Here is a 22937-nt window from a genome sequence, read left to right as displayed (position 1 = left end):
TACCAGCGCTGGGGGTAAATTTTGACGGGGGTCTCAAGCCAGTGTCGTCCTCAGTCTGTGTTAGGTTGTCTTTGAAGAAGGCCCTAAGTCTCACTTTGCGAAACAGTTGATGTAGTTCCTCATTGGTTCTAAAATTGTCCTCCTGTGGGGTGGGCACAAACCCCAGTCCTAATTCCAAGGCTGTGGTCTCGTCGGTATTCAGAGGTCTCGAAGACAGGTTGACGATCAGTTTTTTTGTTGTTGGTGTTGTGCCATCAGGACCCCCATTTACGGGATACTTCAGACCAGCACGTACAAAAAAGAGACTGACTGCAACAGCCTCCTGAGCTTTAAGAGCCACCACCCTAAAGCTCTACGGGAAAACTTACCCTATGGCCAGTTTCTCAGGATCAGGCGCAACTGCAGCAAACTACAGGACTATGACAGACAAGCCGACACCCTATCTGAGAACCTGGCGAAGAGACACTATCCAGTAAAAGTAATTAACCAAGCCAGAAAACGGGCTAGGAACAACACCCGTGAGGGCCTCCTGGAAACGAGAGAACCCGGGACCAACAACGTGATCACCTGCGTCACAACCTTTACCCCCCTCTCCAACAAAATCAAAAGAATCATCAACCGTAACTGGAAAATCATCAATAGTGATGCACTCAACATCCCAGCACCTCGTTTTGCCTTTAAAAGAACCAGCAATTTAAGAGACCAACTGATCAATACACGGCCACGCCAGAAACAAGCGAGAAGAGAGAACACTCTCTGGGATCTGCCAGCAGTGAAGGGACACTACCCGTGTGGTTCATGCAGTGCTTGCACCACGACACGGCACACAAAGGTCTTGGAAATTGGTGAGCTAAAGTGGGAACAGAGGAAGCACACGAACTGCAACACCGCAAATTGTGTATACTTGATCTCGTGTCCTTGCGGACTCTACTATGTAGGCATGACCACCAGACCCATCAAAACAAGGATCAGCGAACACAAAAGCACCATCAGACGGGCTCGCGCAGCCACAAAACTGACGAACCATTTTCTGGAAAAAGGGCACCCCTGTGAAGCAATCCAATGGACCATCCTGGAATCCAATAATAACTGGAGTAGCGAGTCGCTCTTTAGACGTGAACAACGCTGGGTGCACCGCCTACATACAGACACCCAAGGGCTTAACGACGATATCCCATGGAGCGAGCTCTAACACTAACACTTTTGTTTGTAGATACCATGTGTAATCCATCGTACACCGTCCCTCCAGCTAGGGGCAAAATAACTGAATAATTAGACCCTAGCGCGTCACGTTAGCTCTGAGGCGCATTGCTATATTAAAAGCATGAGCCTGTTACGGATGGGGACTCTACACCTTCAGCACCCGTGAGCAAGTTCTCATGTAGCCCCACCCATACACCGCCACACCCTCAATCCTGGCAAACCTGCAGGAGAATCTGGCCTTAGGCCAACAGTGACACACCCATTTTTGTGGTCTGGTCTGCTATTCCGGATTTACACATCGTAAACACCTCACGGCCCGCATGCGCACAGTAACACACCTCACACACACCATGCATGCGCCAATAACACCTCCTCACGCATGCACAAGAGATCACTGAAACATCGTGCGTTACCGCGCATGCGCAGCTCCGGCCTTCTGCGACTTTCCGTGCCGTCTGAACCGGAAACAGGCACCTCCTTCTATCACGGGGCTCAGTCTTTAAATACCATGGGTACGGCACAGTCATTTACCTTCGAGCAGGCGTCAGGACCGGGCAGGTTTCCAGTGCCGTCACCTGAGCAACCCGTGAGTATGACTCGAGGCTACCCAGATCCAAACGTAAGCAATTTTCCTGCTCTACAACCGGCTACGATGTAAGTAAATCTAACGCTTCACTTCTGTTTCCTTTACCCTCCGGGTTTTCCCTGCTGTTACGCACTTTTTTCCAATTTACAGCCCTAGATGGTGTGGGCCTCCTACGCCGCTTTTTAACTCAAGAAGCAATTCAAGCTCTTACTTTAGGTAAGATTACTCTTAGTGCACTTTCTCTGTATTAAACCAACGAATCGAATTAGATACACAACACACGTATCTACCGGACTGTCTCGTTTGACGACACGCCGGGTGACCCCGTTGCACAGCCAAGTGGAGGTGTCCGGGCCCCGCGGGGTACTAACAGTTTACCTATCGAGTCTCCAGCTGGGCTCTGTGACCGCCACCGGGACCCGGTACCTACCACTTTCTTGACTGGCATGGGACCACACCCACGCCTCCCCGCACCTACAGAACCCTGAGAATAGCCTGGGCCTCCGGGTGCATGACATTGTAAAACTGTGATCTCTCGGATCACTATGTACTTACGCGGATCGACAAGGCAAGTCCGCATATGTTTTTTAACCTCTGCATTTCTTTTTGTTTTATCTTTCTTTTGATCTAGGTCTTACGCAAAGGGGGCACAACAGACTCCTCCCTGCACACACCACCTGTTTAGGAGACACTGTACTCCCTCTCCTTGCCGAATGGGAGGGTGATATTTTACCCCACCCACCACACATAGTCTGGGCACCTTTCCCCACACTTTTCACCTCTACTGGTCCTGATGAAGCGCCATGGATCACACTGACCACTGAAAGGCGCGAAACATGTCGACCATTTGACCTGTACCTTAAGTTACTACTAAACACATCACGTTTTAATTAGTAACATTTTTGCCACGTATTTTAATGTACCAAGGGTGCCTTCTTATTAAAATAGCTTCCCTGGTAACCCTTAGGTATTTTTATTCCTGCACACACTACAGCCACCACTGACCTTGGTACTCCCCCTCCACATACCCGCATGCACCAATCGGCAGCGCCCTTAAAAGATCTCCGCTAAAGAGACCCTTCGGGGGACCCGTAGGGCATTGCACCGCCGGCCCGACGAGGAGCACCGCCCGATGATGAAGCATGACATCCCTCGGGGTGTGTGAGGGCAACAAGAGACACTAATGTTGTCTCCCCCCATCCTGAGTACCCCATCCTAGACCTCTAAGACATAGATCTTTCTCTTTACTTTCCCTTTGTTGAGGTACGGTCTTGGTTGACTTTCAACCATACCGACCCTGGAACAGTGCCTTATAGTAATTACCCTATTGACTTCTTGGAGCACAGGCACTGGACCATTAACTAGCTCCTGGTCTCCCCCCCCTATTTTTGGATACAGTATTTAGCACGGCGGCTCAGCCGAGGGACCCTCTCTTTCACTCGCTTCCCTTTTCTTCTCCTCCTCCTGCTCCCTTCTCCATTTCCACCTCTTAACCCTTACCTTCCCTGAGACATGTCATTTTCAACCCTGGGGGACAACCTAGGCCTCAGCTACGGTGAGGACATTGTGGCTGAAATCCTGAGAACCCCGTCACTCTTAGATGGTGATGGCAACACAGCAGGGACCAGCGCACAAGGCGACTGGAATACCCTTACTTCTCTCAAAAAACTTCAGGTAAAGACTGCTCTTCACGGCTCTATTATGACCGAATACCTCAGAGCAAACTCAGCACCTAACGGATTGTTGGTCCGCACGGCACCGAGGATCTTTTTGGAAGACCTTATATTCAGACGACACGATCTCTGACGATGGATCGTCAACGTCTAACCGCTCGGGTCACTCCTCGGGTAGCAACTCGAGTAATCATAGCTGGGGCCGCCGCTCCAACCCACAGGGTCTATTACCACCACCACTAGGGCCACCACCTTTCTACGGTTTTCCACCCCAACCATTCCCACAACACGGACCCATGTGGTACCCGCCATACAACCCACTACAACAGGGTTTTCAGCAACCTTTCCTCCACAACCCTCCTCCACCTTTTCAGAACAGAGGCAGGGGCAGAGGCAGAGGAAGAAGAAGAGGGAACAAGCAGGTACATTGGCAAGATCCGGACAACCAACAGAGAACAACGAGAAGCATGGCACAACACCAACAACAAAAAAACTGATCGTCAACCTGTCTTCGAGACCTCTGAATACCGACGAGACCACAGCCTTGGAATTAGGACTGGGGTTTGTGCCCACCCCACAGGAGGACAATTTTAGAACCAATGAGGAACTACATCAACTGTTTCGCAAAGTGAGACTTAGGGCCTTCTTCAAAGACAACCTAACACAGACTGAGGACGACACTGGCTTGAGACCCCCGTCAAAATTTACCCCCAGCGCTGGTATGGTCCCACACGAGGTCCTCACTTTCGAAAAAGCTGTCCTCAAGGAGGTTAACCGATTAGAACCTCCTAACGCCTACAACAACTTCCCCAAAAAACTGCGGAGGGCGGTGACCACCCTTCAGAATGATGATTCCATCATAATAAAACCTGCGGACAAAGGGGGAGCCACTGTGATCCTCGACATACAGGATTATGAGAAGGAATGTCTACGCCAACTAAACAACACTGAGTACTACGAGATTCTAGAGACAGATCCTACTTCAATGCTACTGAACCAGATCAGAACCTTGGTCAACGAAGCAGCAACAGAGGGATGGATTACCTCTAAAGAAGCAGCCTTTCTGGTGAATCCGTCTCCTAGGATGCCCTACTTCTATCTTCTACCTAAAATCCATAAGGGGGTTACCCCATGCCCTGGCCGTCCGATCGTGTCTGGGATAGACTCCCTTCTGGAACCTTTGAGCCAGTTCAGTGACTTCTTTTTGCGCCCTTTGGTCCAGGCTACTCCAGCTTACCTCAAAGACACCAGAGATGTGCTTAACCTCATCCAAACCATCAATGATGAAAACACCGAGGAAATCGACTTACTGCTCACATTGGACGTGGAAGCACTGTACACGAATATCCCGCAGGAAGCAACCATCGAAGTGGTAAGCAACCTGTTACAAAACTCGGAACTGCCAACGTCCACACCGGCAAGCTTCATCTCGGCCCTCATTGCCCTTGCTCTCACTAACAACTATTTTATGTACAAAACCACCATCTACCACCAGGTACAAGGGACCAGCATGGGGAGCACCTTTGCGCCGAGCTTGGCTGGACTGTACATGTCACATTTTGAGGCTAATCACATCTTCACAGACGCCAACCCATTTCATCGACATATGGTCACTTGGAAACGGTATATAGACGATGTGCTGATCCTATGGAGAGGGCAGGCATCAAAGACACTGGAATTCTTTGAGTGGATCAACAATCAGGACCCCCATTTACGTTTCACCATGACCTCCAGTGACGAGAAAATCCCCTTCCTGGACTTATTGATCCAACTAGAAAATGGGATACTTCAGACCAGCACGTACAAAAAAGAGACTGACTGCAACAGCCTCCTGAGCTTTAAGAGCCACCACCCTAAAGCTCTACGGGAAAACTTACCCTATGGCCAGTTTCTCAGGATCAGGCGCAACTGCAGCAAACTACAGGACTATGACAGACAAGCCGACACCCTATCTGAGAACCTGGCGAAGAGACACTATCCAGTAAAAGTAATTAACCAAGCCAGAAAACGGGCTAGGAACAACACCCGTGAGGGCCTCCTGGAAACGAGAGAACCCGGGACCAACAACGTGATCACCTGCGTCACAACCTTTACCCCCCTCTCCAACAAAATCAAAAGAATCATCAACCGTAACTGGAAAATCATCAATAGTGATGCACTCAACATCCCAGCACCTCGTTTTGCCTTTAAAAGAACCAGCAATTTAAGAGACCAACTGATCAATACACGGCCACGCCAGAAACAAGCGAGAAGAGAGAACACTCTCTGGGATCTGCCAGCAGTGAAGGGACACTACCCGTGTGGTTCATGCAGTGCTTGCACCACGACACGGCACACAAAGGTCTTGGAAATTGGTGAGCTAAAGTGGGAACAGAGGAAGCACACGAACTGCAACACCGCAAATTGTGTATACTTGATCTCGTGTCCTTGCGGACTCTACTATGTAGGCATGACCACCAGACCCATCAAAACAAGGATCAGCGAACACAAAAGCACCATCAGACGGGCTCGCGCAGCCACAAAACTGACGAACCATTTTCTGGAAAAAGGGCACCCCTGTGAAGCAATCCAATGGACCATCCTGGAATCCAATAATAACTGGAGTAGCGAGTCGCTCTTTAGACGTGAACAACGCTGGGTGCACCGCCTACATACAGACACCCAAGGGCTTAACGACGATATCCCATGGAGCGAGCTCTAACACTAACACTTTTGTTTGTAGATACCATGTGTAATCCATCGTACACCGTCCCTCCAGCTAGGGGCAAAATAACTGAATAATTAGACCCTAGCGCGTCACGTTAGCTCTGAGGCGCATTGCTATATTAAAAGCATGAGCCTGTTACGGATGGGGACTCTACACCTTCAGCACCCGTGAGCAAGTTCTCATGTAGCCCCGCCCATACACCGCCACACCCTCAATCCTGGCAAACCTGCAGGAGAATCTGGCCTTAGGCCAACAGTGACACACCCATTTTTGTGGTCTGGTCTGCTATTCCGGATTTACACATCGTAAACACCTCACGGCCCGCATGCGCACAGTAACACACCTCACACACACCATGCATGCGCCAATAACACCTCCTCACGCATGCACAAGAGATCACTGAAACATCGTGCGTTACCGCGCATGCGCAGCTCCGGCCTTCTGCGACTTTCCGTGCCGTCTGAACCGGAAACAGGCACCTCCTTCTATCACGGGGCTCAGTCTTTAAATACCATGGGTACGGCACAGTCATTTACCTTCGAGCAGGCGTCAGGACCGGGCAGGTTTCCAGTGCCGTCACCTGAGCAACCCGTGAGTATGACTCGAGGCTACCCAGATCCAAACGTAAGCAATTTTCCTGCTCTACAACCGGCTACGATGTAAGTAAATCTAACGCTTCACTTCTGTTTCCTTTACCCTCCGGGTTTTCCCTGCTGTTACGCACTTTTTTCCAATTTACAGCCCTAGATGGTGTGGGCCTCCTACGCCGCTTTTTAACTCAAGAAGCAATTCAAGCTCTTACTTTAGGTAAGATTACTCTTAGTGCACTTTCTCTGTATTAAACCAACGAATCGAATTAGATACACAACACACGTATCTACCGGACTGTCTCGTTTGACGACACGCCGGGTGACCCCGTTGCACAGCCAAGTGGAGGTGTCCGGGCCCCGCGGGGTACTAACAGTTTACCTATCGAGTCTCCAGCTGGGCTCTGTGACCGCCACCGGGACCCGGTACCTACCACTTTCTTGACTGGCATGGGACCACACCCACGCCTCCCCGCACCTACAGAACCCTGAGAATAGCCTGGGCCTCCGGGTGCATGACATTATGACTGTCTCATTGTAAAACTGTGATCTCTCGGATCACTATGTACTTACGCGGATCGACAAGGCAAGTCCGCATATGTTTTTTAACCTCTGCATTTCTTTTTGTTTTATCTTTCTTTTGATCTAGGTCTTACGCAAAGGGGGCACAACAGACTCCTCCCTGCACACACCACCTGTTTAGGAGACACTGTACTCCCTCTCCTTGCCGAATGGGAGGGTGATATTTTACCCCACCCACCACACATAGTCTGGGCACCTTTCCCCACACTTTTCACCTCTACTGGTCCTGATGAAGCGCCATGGATCACACTGACCACTGAAAGGCGCGAAACATGTCGACCATTTGACCTGTACCTTAAGTTACTACTAAACACATCACGTTTTAATTAGTAACATTTTTGCCACGTATTTTAATGTACCAAGGGTGCCTTCTTATTAAAATAGCTTCCCTGGTAACCCTTAGGTATTTTTATTCCTGCACACACTACAGCCACCACTGACCTTGGTACTCCCCCTCCACATACCCGCATGCACCAATCGGCAGCGCCCTTAAAAGATCTCCGCTAAAGAGACCCTTCGGGGGACCCGTAGGGCATTGCACCGCCGGCCCGACGAGGAGCACCGCCCGATGATGAAGCATGACATCCCTCGGGGTGTGTGAGGGCAACAAGAGACACTAATGTTGTCTCCCCCCATCCTGAGTACCCCATCCTAGACCTCTAAGACATAGATCTTTCTCTTTACTTTCCCTTTGTTGAGGTACGGTCTTGGTTGACTTTCAACCATACCGACCCTGGAAGAGTACAAAACATGAGCAAATACATCCACTTTACAGCCACAAGACTTAAAAACGTACACTCTGACTATCTGCACAAAACTACCAGTCTGCCTGCATCCTTTTATTAAATAAGTACTCAGGAATCATCAAGAGGCAAAATGATCCACAAAAGCAGCAATTTATCAGCCTAAATTAAATATCTATGCTTCCTTTTTAGTGATTTGCATCAGAAATGAAACCTCTCGATAAAGGGCTGCAGACAGAGCAAACATGATTAAGTAGGGACTTTCTAAGTTGTGACTGTGAACATACTGACATAAAACTGAACCAAACTAATAAAATAAAAAATAATGTCAGACTTACCTCTCCTTGGAAGATATCATAGAGATCAGGTAATTGTTCCATGGTCAAGGGATCTCACACCTTATGGGTCTTGTGAAAGACTGACAAAGAGTGAAGACTCTATCCAATTACTTCGCCAAGCAATAACGTGACTCCCTGGTTGCTACTAAACAAGCCTCTCTAATCGCCAGAAAAGTTCACTGTAACAAAGCAAAAGAAATATGTTAAATATTTTCTTGAAAGGGTAAAAAAGGATACACTTTCACAAAGTTGTAAATATACGAGGAACTCATACACAGAAACTAGACTGGGAGTGACTCCACACAAACACACACACATAGGTAGGAGGCCGAGTTGTTTGTAATTGTCAGCAGAACCCAGAGTTTGCAATATAAGAACATGTTACCCAGTGAGTATTTTTGCACTGCAAGTGTTTAGGGGAGTTTGGTTGAAAAGGCTGTTTTCGTTTAACTGCAGACCCCAATGGTCCTGGACTGAAATGGAATGTTTATGTTTTGTTTATCTTTCACACATAAGTTTTGATATGACAATGGACAATTGGGCAGTACGTTGATTTTTTGCGAATCTGAGGCTGCAGTGTTTACTGATTACTTATGGATTTCTGGCATTTTCCACATATTTTGTAATAATAAAGTCCCACCCAAGTGGAGGCTTTCATGTACACACAATTTAAATATTCATTGTTTCCGTTTACATATATTCGAAAGCACTACACATTTCCCCCACACAGAGCATACATTAAAAAAAAGATTCACTAGCAGGTGTGGTCTTACTAGGATGCTTCCCAATGCTAGCTGGGGAATGATGAAACGTGCCACAAGAGTGGTGTGAGGATTCATCATCCTGCTGGAAACAGCTTTTCCAGACCATGCATAATATGCTTAGCTGATCCTAATACCTAGGCAGACTCAATTTTTTATGTAACGTAGTTTACTTTTGTGATGATGTCCATGCTACCTCTCTTTGTGCAGATATTGTTTTTTTTTTTAAAAAAACCTTTATTGACATTTCAACCAAAGACAAGTATGGGCCTACAACCCCCGGGGCCGGCCACTAAGCAGTTAGAGTAACAGCAAGCAAATTTTAATCACATGCAGCACCTCGGGGAGCAGATTCTCCATGCTAGTATACTCTTGTCCACTGAACAGCCCAAGTGGGAAACCAGGATATAAAAGGTTTTCATTTTATAATAAAGGATAGAAGGATCAGGTGCCAAACAAGTTCCCAGCAGCGAAAAAATGGCAGGCAGAATAGTGAACGTCAACAATAAACAGCAATCTATCAAGTCAATGGCGCTGAAACAGGAGGTTCAGGATGTGGAGGAATATCACGAGCCGTTTGCGCCTGCAGTCCCCTGCCCTAAGACCCAGAAAACACCACGGTAATTGAGGCACAGGTGAAAAAGCAGTGATTGACAACGAAATAAACCTACCGTACAGACCCCAGAAAAAGACAAAGAAGGGTAAGAGAAGAAAAAGGAGGCCATAGAAACAAAGTAAAAAACTAAAAAATCCCCTCCCCCAGCCCCCCACCCTGCACCTCTGCAGATGACTACGGCCCCCCCCCCCCAGCAGTGTGCCTGTCGCCCCAGAACCAGACCCGAAATATAGAAGAAACAGAGAAAAGGGAGAAAGAAAGGAAACCCCACCTAACGGGGAAAGGAAGAGAGTATTAATAAACTGGAGGAGGGCCTTCAAACATGCCCCCGGCTTCTCCCTCCCGCACAATATATTCCTCCCCAAAGCAAACAGTAAACAACAAAAAATCGACCATGTCAAAGAGAAATGGGGAGCATTATTCACCTACTACACTATTAGTTATGCCGTGAGAGCACGCAACCCCCGAGCCCGCCCGCCTATTAAATGACAACCTCTGAAGGATCAGCCTTATCCTTGGCCACTCTTTGCGAATCCACCAATGCATACCCATCGACCCATTGTCATGTCCAATGTTACGAGGAAGAGGAGCGTCCAAAAAAGACCAGGAAGCGACACACACATGTAGGGTGGACGTCTCTGAATACCAACACAGTCATCATCATGGAGGATCATCTTTCCCAGTACTGCCCCAGGACACGCGCCGCACACAAGGTCCAGGAAGGAGGAATCAGCCAGAGCAGGCGACCGTTGCGTGAATATTGCCTGGGTCGCCGGAGGCCGCGCGTGGGACAAAGTCACCACCTTCTGCTCAAGTCTAAAACCTCCGGAACAGACCAAACCCACGGCCAGCCGACCACACGCTGCCACATTGTCCGAAGTTTCCAACTTTCCCTTATTCACAGAGGCGGCCACGACACTTTCCTCCTGTGTGAAGTGAAACAAATCCTTGTGTATTTGGGGACAGGCAGATCGCAACTGTTCCAACGCTGGCGCAATACCATCAAGCTTTCTCCCCAATACCCGGGCGCCGTGAACCAGGGTGGAATGAAGGGCACCGAGAGCTTCGAGAAGGTCACCGTACCCCAGCACAGCCCCCTGCGCCCGCTCCGCTACCCTCCTCTTAGCCACACACTCCCAATCTTGCTGAGACCCAGTGTACAGGATGATAGACTCCATCCTATCAAGATGGCCGCAGGGTAGTTCCACCCCAGATTGGGACCGGGACTCAGGCACAAGCGCATCAAGTTCCATGTCACTGCAAACAGGGTTCCGGGGGCAGGCAAAATATGTATCCAGTGTGTGGTCACAGGTAACAGTCATCCTCCCCCTGGACCAGTGCCCGCGAAAACCCGGGAGCAGCCCGCGTAAATCGGGACGAGTTACAGGCCGCGTCCGAGCAGTTCACTGGCGAGGGCTCAGGCAATCACCGAAGAATCCTGGAATTGCCACCTCGGGCATGCACTCGTTCCGCTACGCTCAGTGGTAGGAACGACCACAGCGAAATTCAGGCCAATATTCGCGCCGCTCCGGTATTCCGACTCCACCCAGTCACCAATGGCCGCTGTTGTTGAACTGTCGCCCGGCCATGTTGTCCACCCGAGGTCCCGGTTCCAGGGTTGCACAGGCCGCAAACTTCAAGTGAACATTTCTCCGGCGGTACCGCCGCCAGAAACTTCAGAATCACACGATCGGTTGCCGCTCTCAACCACCAACACGGGCATGTAGCGCAGGCTAAGGATCTCATGCAGGATATCTGTGCGGGATGTGGAGGTTCACGGAGCCGGGAGCCTACGCTGCCGTCCCGGTCGCCATCTTGGCTCCTCCCCCCTCTTTGTGCAGATATGACTATCTGTGCAGGTGGCTTTTTCCCCACACATCAGAGGCTCAGCTGCGGGAGTTGTGTTGATGTTGACTAGGTTTAAATCTTTAATATAAACACCTATATTTGTTTTTGAGATCACTGATCAAATAGCTGGTTTCATTTTTTAGGTCTCGCCTGGCCCAGCGCATGCGCTGATCTGGCGAGACTTTTTGAGAGGGCTCCAAAAAGTGCTACCAGGCCAGCCTAGAGCTACAGTGCATGTGCGCATGCGCGCGGGCGCGCTTGCCGCGATACTTTCACTTTTGAGGCCGCACGGCCGCTTTGATGTTTGATCGCGATCACTATAGCGGCAGCACGGCCGCTTGGCATAGCCAATAGGTCTCGCTTTTGGGTCCTTATAAGTATTTAGTTATGCAACTGTTGCATGGCTAAACACTTATAAGGTCCCAAAGGCGAGACCTATTAGCTATGCCAATGCTTGTTTAATTTGTAATCTGAAGAGGTTAGGTTCTGCTCTCTTTTCCATCATGACAAATGATCTTGGCCTGTCCTGTGATGCCACAGTGGCCAAAATATTGGCTACACACTAAACTTTGGGTCCTGAATAGATGCTACAATTGATGAATCACATCTATGAGTGGGAATCTTTTTTTCTGCCACCAACATAATCTAATTAAGATAGCCCTGAAAGGGACAATAAAGATAAAAATAGCTGATAACCTGATCGTCACCATGGGCCTGACAGGCACAAATGAATGCCGTATCTTTCTGGAAAAAAAAACAAATTTAGAATGCACCAGTCTTTTTAGCATAGAAGTATTATGTGTAAAGTTACAGATGCCAGGTTTATCACAATTCGTGAAAAGGAAACTGATCTAAAAAATGTGATCTTCACATCCCAAATAATTTATAAAACAGAATAAATTACATTAAGGCAAAACAAAATAAGTTCAAAAGACATCCTAAATGTAGCCATGAAAATACCTAACCACATGTAAAAGATGTGCGTTAAACCCAATCAGAACCTATTGATTCTAAAGTTTGCAGTAATAAACATGGAATTACTCCTTCACCAGCAGAAGTAGCACTAATGAGATACCAAATACCTCAAGTAACTGTAACTATATAGATCAACGCTGGCCCAACTATGACCAGTTCCATGTCCATTATAACAGTAATTGCAGAAGTCTATTTTTAGGGGGAGGCAAGGGAAAAGGCGAAGGAGAATCTGAGGTTAAACATCGGAATCAAGAGTAACACTGGATTCACCAAGAATCATGAGGAGCAGGGACAAGGTCCAATTCAGCATACCGCCGTACATGACCTAGTGGCTAACTTATCAGACATTAATCTAACCGAACAGGACATTAAATTACTTAAAGGTTTTGGGTTTCTTCCCAACACATCATTATAATCCATTAAACAAACGTAAAGAACCTAAATTAACTTACACAAATATTACTTTTCGTTTCTTTTTTGGTAACCAGAATGAAAAACAGGAAGACAAAGAGACATGGGACTCAAGCAAATATCTACCTTTTACCTTCCCCACACATATTATTCCCTCCGAGGTACAGACGTTTTAATAATCGGACTAAGGTGATGTGGAAATAATAGAGTTATCCACTAAGTTTTTATAATACTTCAAAAGCAGAAAAGGTGACAATAAATACACAACAATGGATCTGGGACCTCATGTACAGAGAATGTTATTTGTCACAAACCCTCAGATTCAGTAAATGTGAGGTTATGCAACCGTCAAAACATTTTCTCCAAGCAAGATCCCCAAAATGTAATAGTGTCTTTAGAGGAAAAGAGGTAAAGTGCTATTTGGGTAACAAAAATGAAAGCAAAGTTCCTAGTGGCCACAGGTCCTTGGACTCCCCATTTTTAAATCCTCACAAAGATGCACAGGTGCCTTTCTCCTTCTCCGGGGTGACCTATCTCATCAAGGGTAGTATCAATTGTTGAACCATCATTTGTGAGGTTTTTCAACATCAACAACTACGTAAAATGCCAACCTTCTTATGAGACACAAAAAAGCCATACATTTATTTGACTCATATCTACAGAACTCGGAGACAAACACCTTTATCTATCTAGTTGTTAAATCGTTGTACAATTTGTACCTCACAACAGGAAACATTAGAGACTGTAAAACAACATAATTTGGGGCACAGAGTTGTCATAGTTACTATCATTTGTTATGGAAAGTTAGGAACTAGCACATCTAAAAATCATTTCTGAATGTGAGGGACAACTATATTAGTAGTTTGCATGAACTTCAATGGGTGCCACCTTCACTCCTAGCCTGGTGAATCAGTGTGTAGAAAAGGATTTACTTCCATGGACAGAAATCCCTTTCTACAACCTCTCTAACTATGAAATTGCAATATTGACAATATCTCCATTATAGCGGAAGGCACCGAGAAGAAGGCAACAATCTCACAAAAACAATTAATAAGTAGAACAGTTTTCTGAAGTTCCCTGTGAACTCGGATGAGATTGTCTTTTTTAATCTAGTAATAGGGTACACAAAATAACTGACAGACACCAGGGTACACATGAAACCTACAGAGAGAAACTCTCTATAACGCAATGACCGCCACTATCCTAAAGGGTTGGAGATAACTTACTCTGTGGCAAATACCTCAGCATTAGAAGGAACTACACTGATGTACAAAGACACAACAAATAATCTCTGACCTTGAGTGAGAAACTGTCTACAAGATAATATTTTTTTTAAAACCCTTAAAAAAAATCCAGGGAACAAGGTCAAAACAATAATCTGAAAGCCCTTTTAAAAACTATTCCTAAACATATAATGGAGGGAACAGTGTGTGTCATCACATACACACATATTTCAAACAAGCTCAGGAAGACAATAAAACATTATAAACTACAGAAGGTCTCCAGAAATCTACCAGCCGTCTCGCTATGGTGAGTCAGGTTTAATTAGGGCGAGCTGTTTTTAAGACCTACTGGCTTGGTCCAGCAGAGACCTCAAACTGGCAAAAAAAACAGGTGCTCTGCTCATTCAGAAAGTGAATGAGCAATAAAGACGTCTTTAAATCTTGTTTTTATCTTGTCATATTACCTCTGCGATCAAAAACAGAGGTCAAATGTCAGCATATAACTTCTTACTAATTGAGGCTTATTTAATGCTGGAGATTGCAGTTTACAAAATCATCTAACTTTGCAGTCAGAGACAGAAAAGTAAAGTGAACTATTGTACAATTGTGCTGGGGTCCAGGCAGTATGAAACAAAGGCTGTAGGATGTCAGTTTCTTTTCTAACACAACATTTAAATAGCTTGTAATTAAACTGTACAAATATTTTAAAATATATTTCAATAGTTATGGAAGCACTTTTTTGTAATTCTAAAGTGTGATGGAAACATAGATTTTAACAGGATCAAAACACTTTACTTGATGATGTGCAAATGATAAATATTAGCTGAAACCTGATTTTCACACCTTATTTGTACACTACATAGATTTGTTTTATAAAACTGCATGTCAGTGGGAAAGTTTGTGGCCATTTTAATGGAAATGTGCTGTCTGTAAATGACAGTGCGCTACCATAACGTGTTTTAGTAATATAGTTACTCAAGTGAAAATTTGTAATCCTGAACTGAGAAACATTCTTGCACCCGCCTTGATGACAATGCTATTAGTAAACTAAGAGGCGAGTCAGGGGCCATATGCACCTTATATGTGGACTAGATTTTTATTAAAAGTACAGCAAAGGTTTAGTCCATTAAATCAAACAAAAGAATTTTTGCACAGCAGACATGCTGAACTCACATATTTGAAGGTGCTCTCATATATGTGACAATGAAGAAAAAGGCGTCTAAGTGAAATAAAATATTTGCCTTGGTTCCCACAATTTGAGACCAGTTTATGGGTCATGCATGTGCATTACAGTTAGATTGAGTAGATTATTCGAGTTAGTAGATCTGCATGTCTGGTGACATTTTTTATGAATTTTTCATGCCTGCACTAAATACTAACCAAGGAAACTACCCGATTCCACAGTTTGCCTTTAGAAGGAGTAGAAGTGGCCCAATGTGTACATATACCATAGGCATGTGGGAAAAGGTCACCCAAGCAATCTAAATATATTGACTTAAGCTTGTTCTGTCAACAAGAACAGAGAAAGTACTCAATTAAACTCACACAATGTGACATACATCTTGCCTGCAATCTTAGATATGTGGCCTAGACTACTCAAAGTTATGCATGGTAGAACATAAGAAAAGTTTAAGATGCAAGAAAGTCAAAACAAAGTTAGTCACACACTTCTCAAACACACAAAAAGGTCCCAAGAACTTCACATTGATGGTCACCGAATGCTTGCATCAACAGGGTGACAATGACACTTGAGTAACTTCCTTACAGCATCATGGGGGACTTGCTTAAAAAACACAAACAACAGACTGAAAAATAAACAGGAGGAGTTTGAGGTCTCTTCTTTTCTAGGTAGATAACACGCTGGAGACTTCTGCAATTTCTCAGTTATTCTGATTGCTTTATTAACAAGCATTTGCAAAGCCAACAGGTATAGCGTACGCGAGTGGAGTGGGATTAATTGGAGTGGGGTGGAGTATATTGGTGTAGGGCAGACTGAAGTTCAGTGGAGTGAGGTGGATTAGGGTGGATCAGGGTAGATAGGAGTGGGTGGGGTAGAGTGGAGTATAGTGGGATAGATTTGAGTAGATTGGAGTTTAGAGATGGATAAATTGGGGTGGAGTGGTGTAGATTGGCTTGGAATGGCATGGGTTGGGGTAGATAGTAGTGAAGTGGGTAGGGTGAAGTGGGGTAGATTGGTGTGGAATGGAGTGTGGTGGATTTTGAGAGAGTAGAGTAGGGTAAATTTGAGTGCTTTGTGGTGGACTGGAGTGGGATGGATTGGGGTAAATTAGATGGAGTGGGGTAGATTGGGGTAGGGTGGAATGGGGTAGATTGGGTATGGTGGAGTAGATTGGAGTGTAGTGATGTAGAGTGGAGTGGAATAGATTGGGTGGAGTGTTGTGGATTGGGGTAAACTGGAGTGGGGTAGACTTCAGAAGAGTGGAGTAAATTGAGGTGAATTGGAGTGGGGTGGATTGGGGTAGACTGGAGTGGGGTGGAGAGGAGTTGGGTAGACCGGAATGGGGTAGATTGGAGTGGGGATCATTTGTGATGGAGAGGGAGAGATTGGAGTGGGGTAGACTGGAGTACATCGGGGTGAAGTAGGGTAAATTAGAGTGGGGTAAATTGGGGGTAGAGTGGAGTGGGGTATATAGGGCTGGAGTGGGATGGATTGGGGTGGCGTGAAGTGCAGTGGGTTAGATTGAGGTGCAGTGGAGTGGGATAGATTGGGTTCGATTGGAGTGGGGTAGATTGGAATTGAGTTGGATAGATTGCAGTGGGTTAGACTGGCGTGGAGTAGGATAGATTGGAGTGGAGTCAAGTGGGGTAGATCGGAGTGGGGTGGACTGGAGAGGTTTGGAGGAGTGGGGTAGATGAAAGTGGGGTAGATTTGGGGTGGAGTGGGGTATACTGGAGTGGGGTAAATCGGAGTGGAGTAAATTGGGGTAAAGTGGAGTGGGATAGACTTGGGTGTTGTAGGATGGATTGGGGTAGATTGGAGTGTTTTAGTGATGGTAGACTGGAGCAGAGTGGAACTGAGTGGGTTAAATTGGGGAGGAGTGTGTAGATTGAGGTAGAGTGGAGTGGGGCAGATTGGAGTGGGGTACATTGGGGTTGATTGGAGTGGAGTGGGATCGACTGGAGTGGAGCATAGCTATGGCCGTTAGGGTACATTTCTTGCACCGAAGTGCATATGAATATAGGGTGCCTGAAAGAGCTTTCGATGAAATACATATGAGAATGTGACTTAGGCACAGGTTTTAAGAAGGATTGGAGTAGTTGCTAAGCTGCACAAAACTGAATCCCTTTAAACAGACAAATACTTAGTATGCACAGAGATGAGGTGGAATACATAAGCGACCATGGTCACAGGTTTTAGGGAGAAATAGATTAACTGCAGCGCAGCCCAACATTGAGACGCTTTAAAAAGCCACATACATTGTGTTTGAAAAGGCACAGATGTGTTCAAAATGATTATATTGCTTAGAAACAGCCTGGCCTGAAACATGTGACTCGACTGCTTGTATGGAAAGACTATGGGAGTCCAGTTTTGACTAGTGTACACTTTAAAAAGATACATACTTTGTATGCGCAGAGAAGAGGTGCAGCGTACAAACACATGCAGTAACATGGACTGCTTTAATGTTCAGTGCCATTTGCTTGGTGCTGAAAAACGGAAGGGCCTAATTCCCAAAAGAAATTCCAAAACAAATTAAGGCAACAACAAAGTAAACTTTAGGACGGAAGTTAAGAATCAACCCAAAGGTGTAAAACAGAAGTGGGAATGAAAAAAGTACCCTCAATTGCAGCACGTGCAGCGGAAAGGTGGCAGAAGAACACTAATCAAATGAAATCAATTCGTACTTGGTCCAAACTCCATAAAAATAAAACAAAGTGACTTGAGGCATACACTGGCCAATTAGGAAACAGCTCAAATAAAAAAAAGACAATTAAGCCAGCAAATAAGTAATGGGAATGCTTGACGCCCTTTAGTATATACAGGAACCCCCCATGCAACAGCACATATGCACTGTTAGGTGAACCGAAAAATTACTTTACCACGAATTAAATATGTATATCACACAAGGACATAGGCCTTAAATTTATGTCACAGAGGAAAAAACATGTCTCATATCTGCTGATGTTGCTATCTCAGGGACAAAGAATAGTTAAATGACAATATTCACAAAGAAGACCTTTTTAGGTCTCGCCTGAGCCAGCGCGCATTAGCTGCTCTGCGAGGCATTTAGTAAGGGCTTTTGAACTCCGAACACACGCTTGTGGGTGTGCTTTTTTAGGTCTCGCCTGAGCCAGCGCGCATGCGCTACCCTGCGAGGCATTTAGTAAGGGCTTTTGAACTCAGAACACACGTGTGTGCTTTTTTAAATTAACCCGCAATTGGCCTGTGCATGCGTCTTTCTTAGTTACGGGAAGATAACAGGAGCAGGTGCGGAGACTGATTAGTCCCGGTGGATTTGCGGAGGCCTTTAGAAAGAATATTCTTGATTGAGCATTATTATATTTAAGAAACTCATACCTCCACTCCTGAAATATTTCGATCTATGACCATAGCTCCAGTGGTCAGGACATTTTGGATCAAGTATACAGCTCTAACCTATGAGGCTGTGGTCCCTGGTTAACGTTGCACTTGAATTGGTTTAAGTACCATACAAAACTACTAAAGGAGCCGCCAAGATATAATGATCTGGGAGATGTGTTGGAATTTATTGTTAGCCTGAAGAAGGTGGTGAACTACTATGATACCACCGAAACGCGTCGCTTTTTTAGGAAATATTCTGATAACACCTGGTCCTAACATAACAGGCCTCATAAACATCGGGTCTGAGGAGAAGACACAGAATGGATTTTATATATTAAATTGGTAACAACAATAATATTCAATTCCATGTATTTGGAGTGCTCTCTGATATAGAACAAGCCTTTGTTAGTTTGACCTTTTTGAACATTATAAGGTTCTCCCGCTGTACTATGAATGCAATGTTTTTAATATATGTGTACAAATGAGATAAATGTATTACACGTTTTCTTATATATTTTATGATATTTGTTTACTGAATAAAGATATAGGATATTTTCTTTTACATTATGCTCTTGGTTTCTATTTGGTGCTGATAAGTGGTTATTGGTTGAATGCAGCTTGTTTGAATTGGTTTGCACCGTATGCTACATAAGGAACACAAAGGGACCCTTTTGTTTGACTTATTGTCTTTCTAAAAAAGACAGCACGCAATTGCTCCAAGGCTGGTGATTGTCCCGCCTTCTTTGTTACCTGGCCTAGGGTGCTCGGGAGCGAGCATTAATGCCGTCTGTTTCCAATTATCATGTTCGCGTTAATTTGAAACAGATGGCGGTCAGCGCTGGTTTTTCGCCTGCAGCGGCAGGCACAAGCACGCACAACTTTTTTTTTTAGGTCTCGGCTAGCGAAGGCTGCACTTGCGCAGTTTCGCTTGCGAGACATAATGACTTGGAGAAGAGGGGCTTGAACCCGCCCCTCTTCTCCCCTGTTCTCCATTGGCTGGCCTCTTGAATGCTGGCCAGCCATTGGAGAAGAGGTCCGTCACTCTGAACAGGCCCCGTCCTTATCGGATTCGGGGGCGTGTTTTTTCCAACTTTTCTAATTATCTTCTCCAGCCAATGGCAAGAGGAGAACACGCCCCCAAATCCGAATCCGCCGCTGCCTTTCTCCGAGGCATTTGTGCTTCGCCTCGGAGAAAGGCAGTCGTGTGCTTGTTTCCCCACTTCGACCACTGCTCTTATCAATGTTGAAATGTTGGCATGTATGCTCGTCATGCATGCTGATGCACATAGCGCGTTTGTAACTGGAGTTTACTCATGTGGTACTATAGCTGTATCCGTTGTGTATACAAAGGACGCTCGCAAGTCTGCACTGCTTCTGTCCATGTTCATTCCTCGTACCACTTCTAGTATTGGCCATAAGAAATCAACCTGTCTTGTGTGCGTTCGCGAAGCTTGCGGCAACTTTTTTATTATACCACTGTAAAGTGTGTACGTTGTCGATGTCCATTTCTTTAATGTGACACAGTCAGTCAGTTTAACTATGTGAACGTGATTGACCCTTCCCGACAGCCTACTTCCGCTGCGACGCCATCTTCCTCATCGTACAGGCCAGCAGTTGTCGGACACGGAAGGGGGCTGCCGTCTGTCCGAGAGCCTGGGAAGCCGCCCGCCACGCTATGAGGAGGGGGCATCTAAGTCCCTTACAATACTGAAACCCGGCTTCGACGCGGCCGTTTAAGCAACCTACCAATCAACAAGGAACGGAGCTGCCCTACACCCTTGTCCTTTGAGTATGCTGACCTCCGGACCCGTTTAAGCACCTTGTTCGTCCTCGCACCCGAGACTCCCCAGTGCCCGGCTGGGCCACAGCAAAATGCCGAAGTTCCAGGCTAACGGGTCTGAGGCGTGCCGTCTTGGGTGGGCGCCGAGAGGTGACGGGATGGATGGCCCCAGCACTTCTCCGGACGCCCTGGTGCCTGGTTCCGCGCTCTGGCCCGGCTTTTTCAGCCGTTAGCCGCCTTGTCGCTGCCTCTTGCTGCTCCCTAGGCCGCTACTGGGCCGCCTGCCCCTGCGCTCCTGCTGGCTTACTTTATGAGCCTCACACCGAGCGCGTTTTAATATAGCTCAGGAGGAGGAGGGTAAGTCACCGGCACGATACAGGTATGTTGCATGCTGCAGTTCTCGAGGTATCATACCAATAAGGTGGCTTATGCTACTAATGCACTTGCGACAGTCTTGTCGTTAATTTCCAGTCGCAGGTGGGTGAGGGGGGGGGAAATTGCGATTCGTAGACAGATGTATATCTCGTAACTGTCGGGGTATGATATGGGTAATGTAGGTCAGATAGACGGTTCACTGGCTGCAAATATGTAATCTCTGGTCGCGGGCTAATAGATATTATCATAGCTTAGTTTAAAGGTGTTATCTCCCTTCTCGAGCGTTGCATGAAATCTGCAGGTTCCAGGTATGTGACCTTGTAAGGTTACTCAATGAACTTGTGCACTTGTTTCCGAAATCCTTGTGTAACCTCCTGTTCCAAACATCTCCTCTAGCGTGTAGTTGATATGTTACATTCCCTGCCGGTTGCAACTCGATATTTCCTTCTTCATAGGCTGCTAAAGTGAGCTTCTTTGGCTTGGGTAGAAAGTAACACCTGTCGTTAAGGTCCATAAACAATTAAATTTGCACGGGGTGCTCTCAAATGGTCACTGTACGTGTAATCATGGACTGATCTATAGGCAGAGTTTAAGTGATTGAAATTATTTAATTTTTCTGGCCAAATTTTGTTGTTGTTTTTCCTAATGTTTTTTTGGATCTGAGAGACTTCTACTGGAAAGCTGTAAGTAGGTTAATTTAGACGATCCAGTTTATCATTTTTCAAGTACAGCCAAATTGTTTTTGTTAAAAAAAGCAAGTGAGAGAGGGTAAAATAAATCTGAGTCAGTTCTGTTATTTTGTGTAATATGGGCTAGGGCAAGAGTTTGCAAGTGCTTTAATGGAAGACGTTTTCCACCTCTCACAAGGATGAATGTTTGCCACATGACAGGAAGAGGGCCTGAGCTAGCATCAAGTTTATATAAAGAGCACAGAAGGTCAGTCGGCACCATAAAATAGAATCTGAGCTTTAACTTGCAATGTGGTGGTCAGTTTCTTTTATACATGTGCAGCCCTAAGTACGTCCTACGTTTGCATATTAGATAAAGCATTTGCTGAAACACATTATATCAAAAAGTGATACTGCCTGCAAAAACAGATAACACGTTTATGGAATGCGACTCGTTCACGTTTGTTGCGCTTCCTCACCACTGCTTGTACTATTGGTTGTCCATGGCTTGTCTCTTTAAAGCCTAGCAATGCTCTACTCCCCACATGTCTACTGCTCTACAAGGCCTGATCTCCCACCTAGCCTTTGCCTCTTTGCTACTTTATCTACATATTTTCTCAGATATGTTACTCGCAATACGGACATGTAACTTGAGATTTCTGCTATGTCCAATTAAATGTCTCTGTTCTCGCGATGCTCATGTCTACTGCCCTCCCCCTCTGGTCCTGACTCTATTATCGTTTTCTGTTCTACTAGCTTAGGCCTGTGTTTCTCCTTTAAAATGTCCATCTATACACTAATTTCTGCTAATGCTTTCATCAACATGAGTGGGCTGTATTCATTTTCATTTTCTTCATTTACTATAACAATTGTCTGCCATTTGTGGATCACCAAAGGAATTAAAGGTCAATTGCTTTCAGCAAAAAGGGAGGTATTGTTTCAGATAAATTCTGGTCTCGGTGAATATGAGTAGGTAAAGAAAAAGATGTGCCCAAATACCTTTGACTTTAGGCATCTCCATCCGGACAGGTCACAACTCAGACGAAAAGGATTGCTGATTGTCCTTTAGGTGAAATATTTTAAAGCTGGACTCTTGTTTGAGCAAAAAAGAGTCTCCAGCGCGCTCGAGTGACCTTCCACTGCATGCATCTTTGTACAGTGCATACACACTTGATGTACGGAGGAGGAAATGTGTGGGTGGGGGGGGTGGTATTCTCACATCTCAACAACAACCGAGGAGCAGACTCCATTGCATTTTGTGATCTATTATTTCTAAAGTGCGCGTGGAAGCCTGTTCGAATGTGTCTGACTTCGTTTTGAA

General features: G+C 45.8%; 1 protein-coding gene across 1 annotated transcript in view; it reads right to left on the bottom strand.

Annotated features, from left to right (window-relative positions):
• ZCCHC17 (zinc finger CCHC-type containing 17) overlaps window positions 1-22937 on the bottom strand; it is an 81600-nt gene that overhangs the window by 47588 nt on the left and 11075 nt on the right. Inside the window, exon 2 of the mRNA XM_085645654.1 lies at window positions 8420-8598. Within this exon, the coding sequence (XP_085501780.1) occupies window positions 8420-8461 (42 nt within the window). The 5' untranslated portion in view covers window positions 8462-8598. The remainder of the gene's footprint in view (window positions 1-8419; window positions 8599-22937) is intronic.

The sequence above is a fragment of the Triturus cristatus genome, chromosome 3_1 (genome assembly GCF_964204655.1).
Source record: "Triturus cristatus chromosome 3_1, aTriCri1.1, whole genome shotgun sequence".
NCBI lineage: Eukaryota > Metazoa > Chordata > Amphibia > Caudata > Salamandridae > Triturus > Triturus cristatus.
Note: the sequence above shows the minus strand (reverse complement) of the source record. Positions and strands in the feature narration are given on the sequence as shown.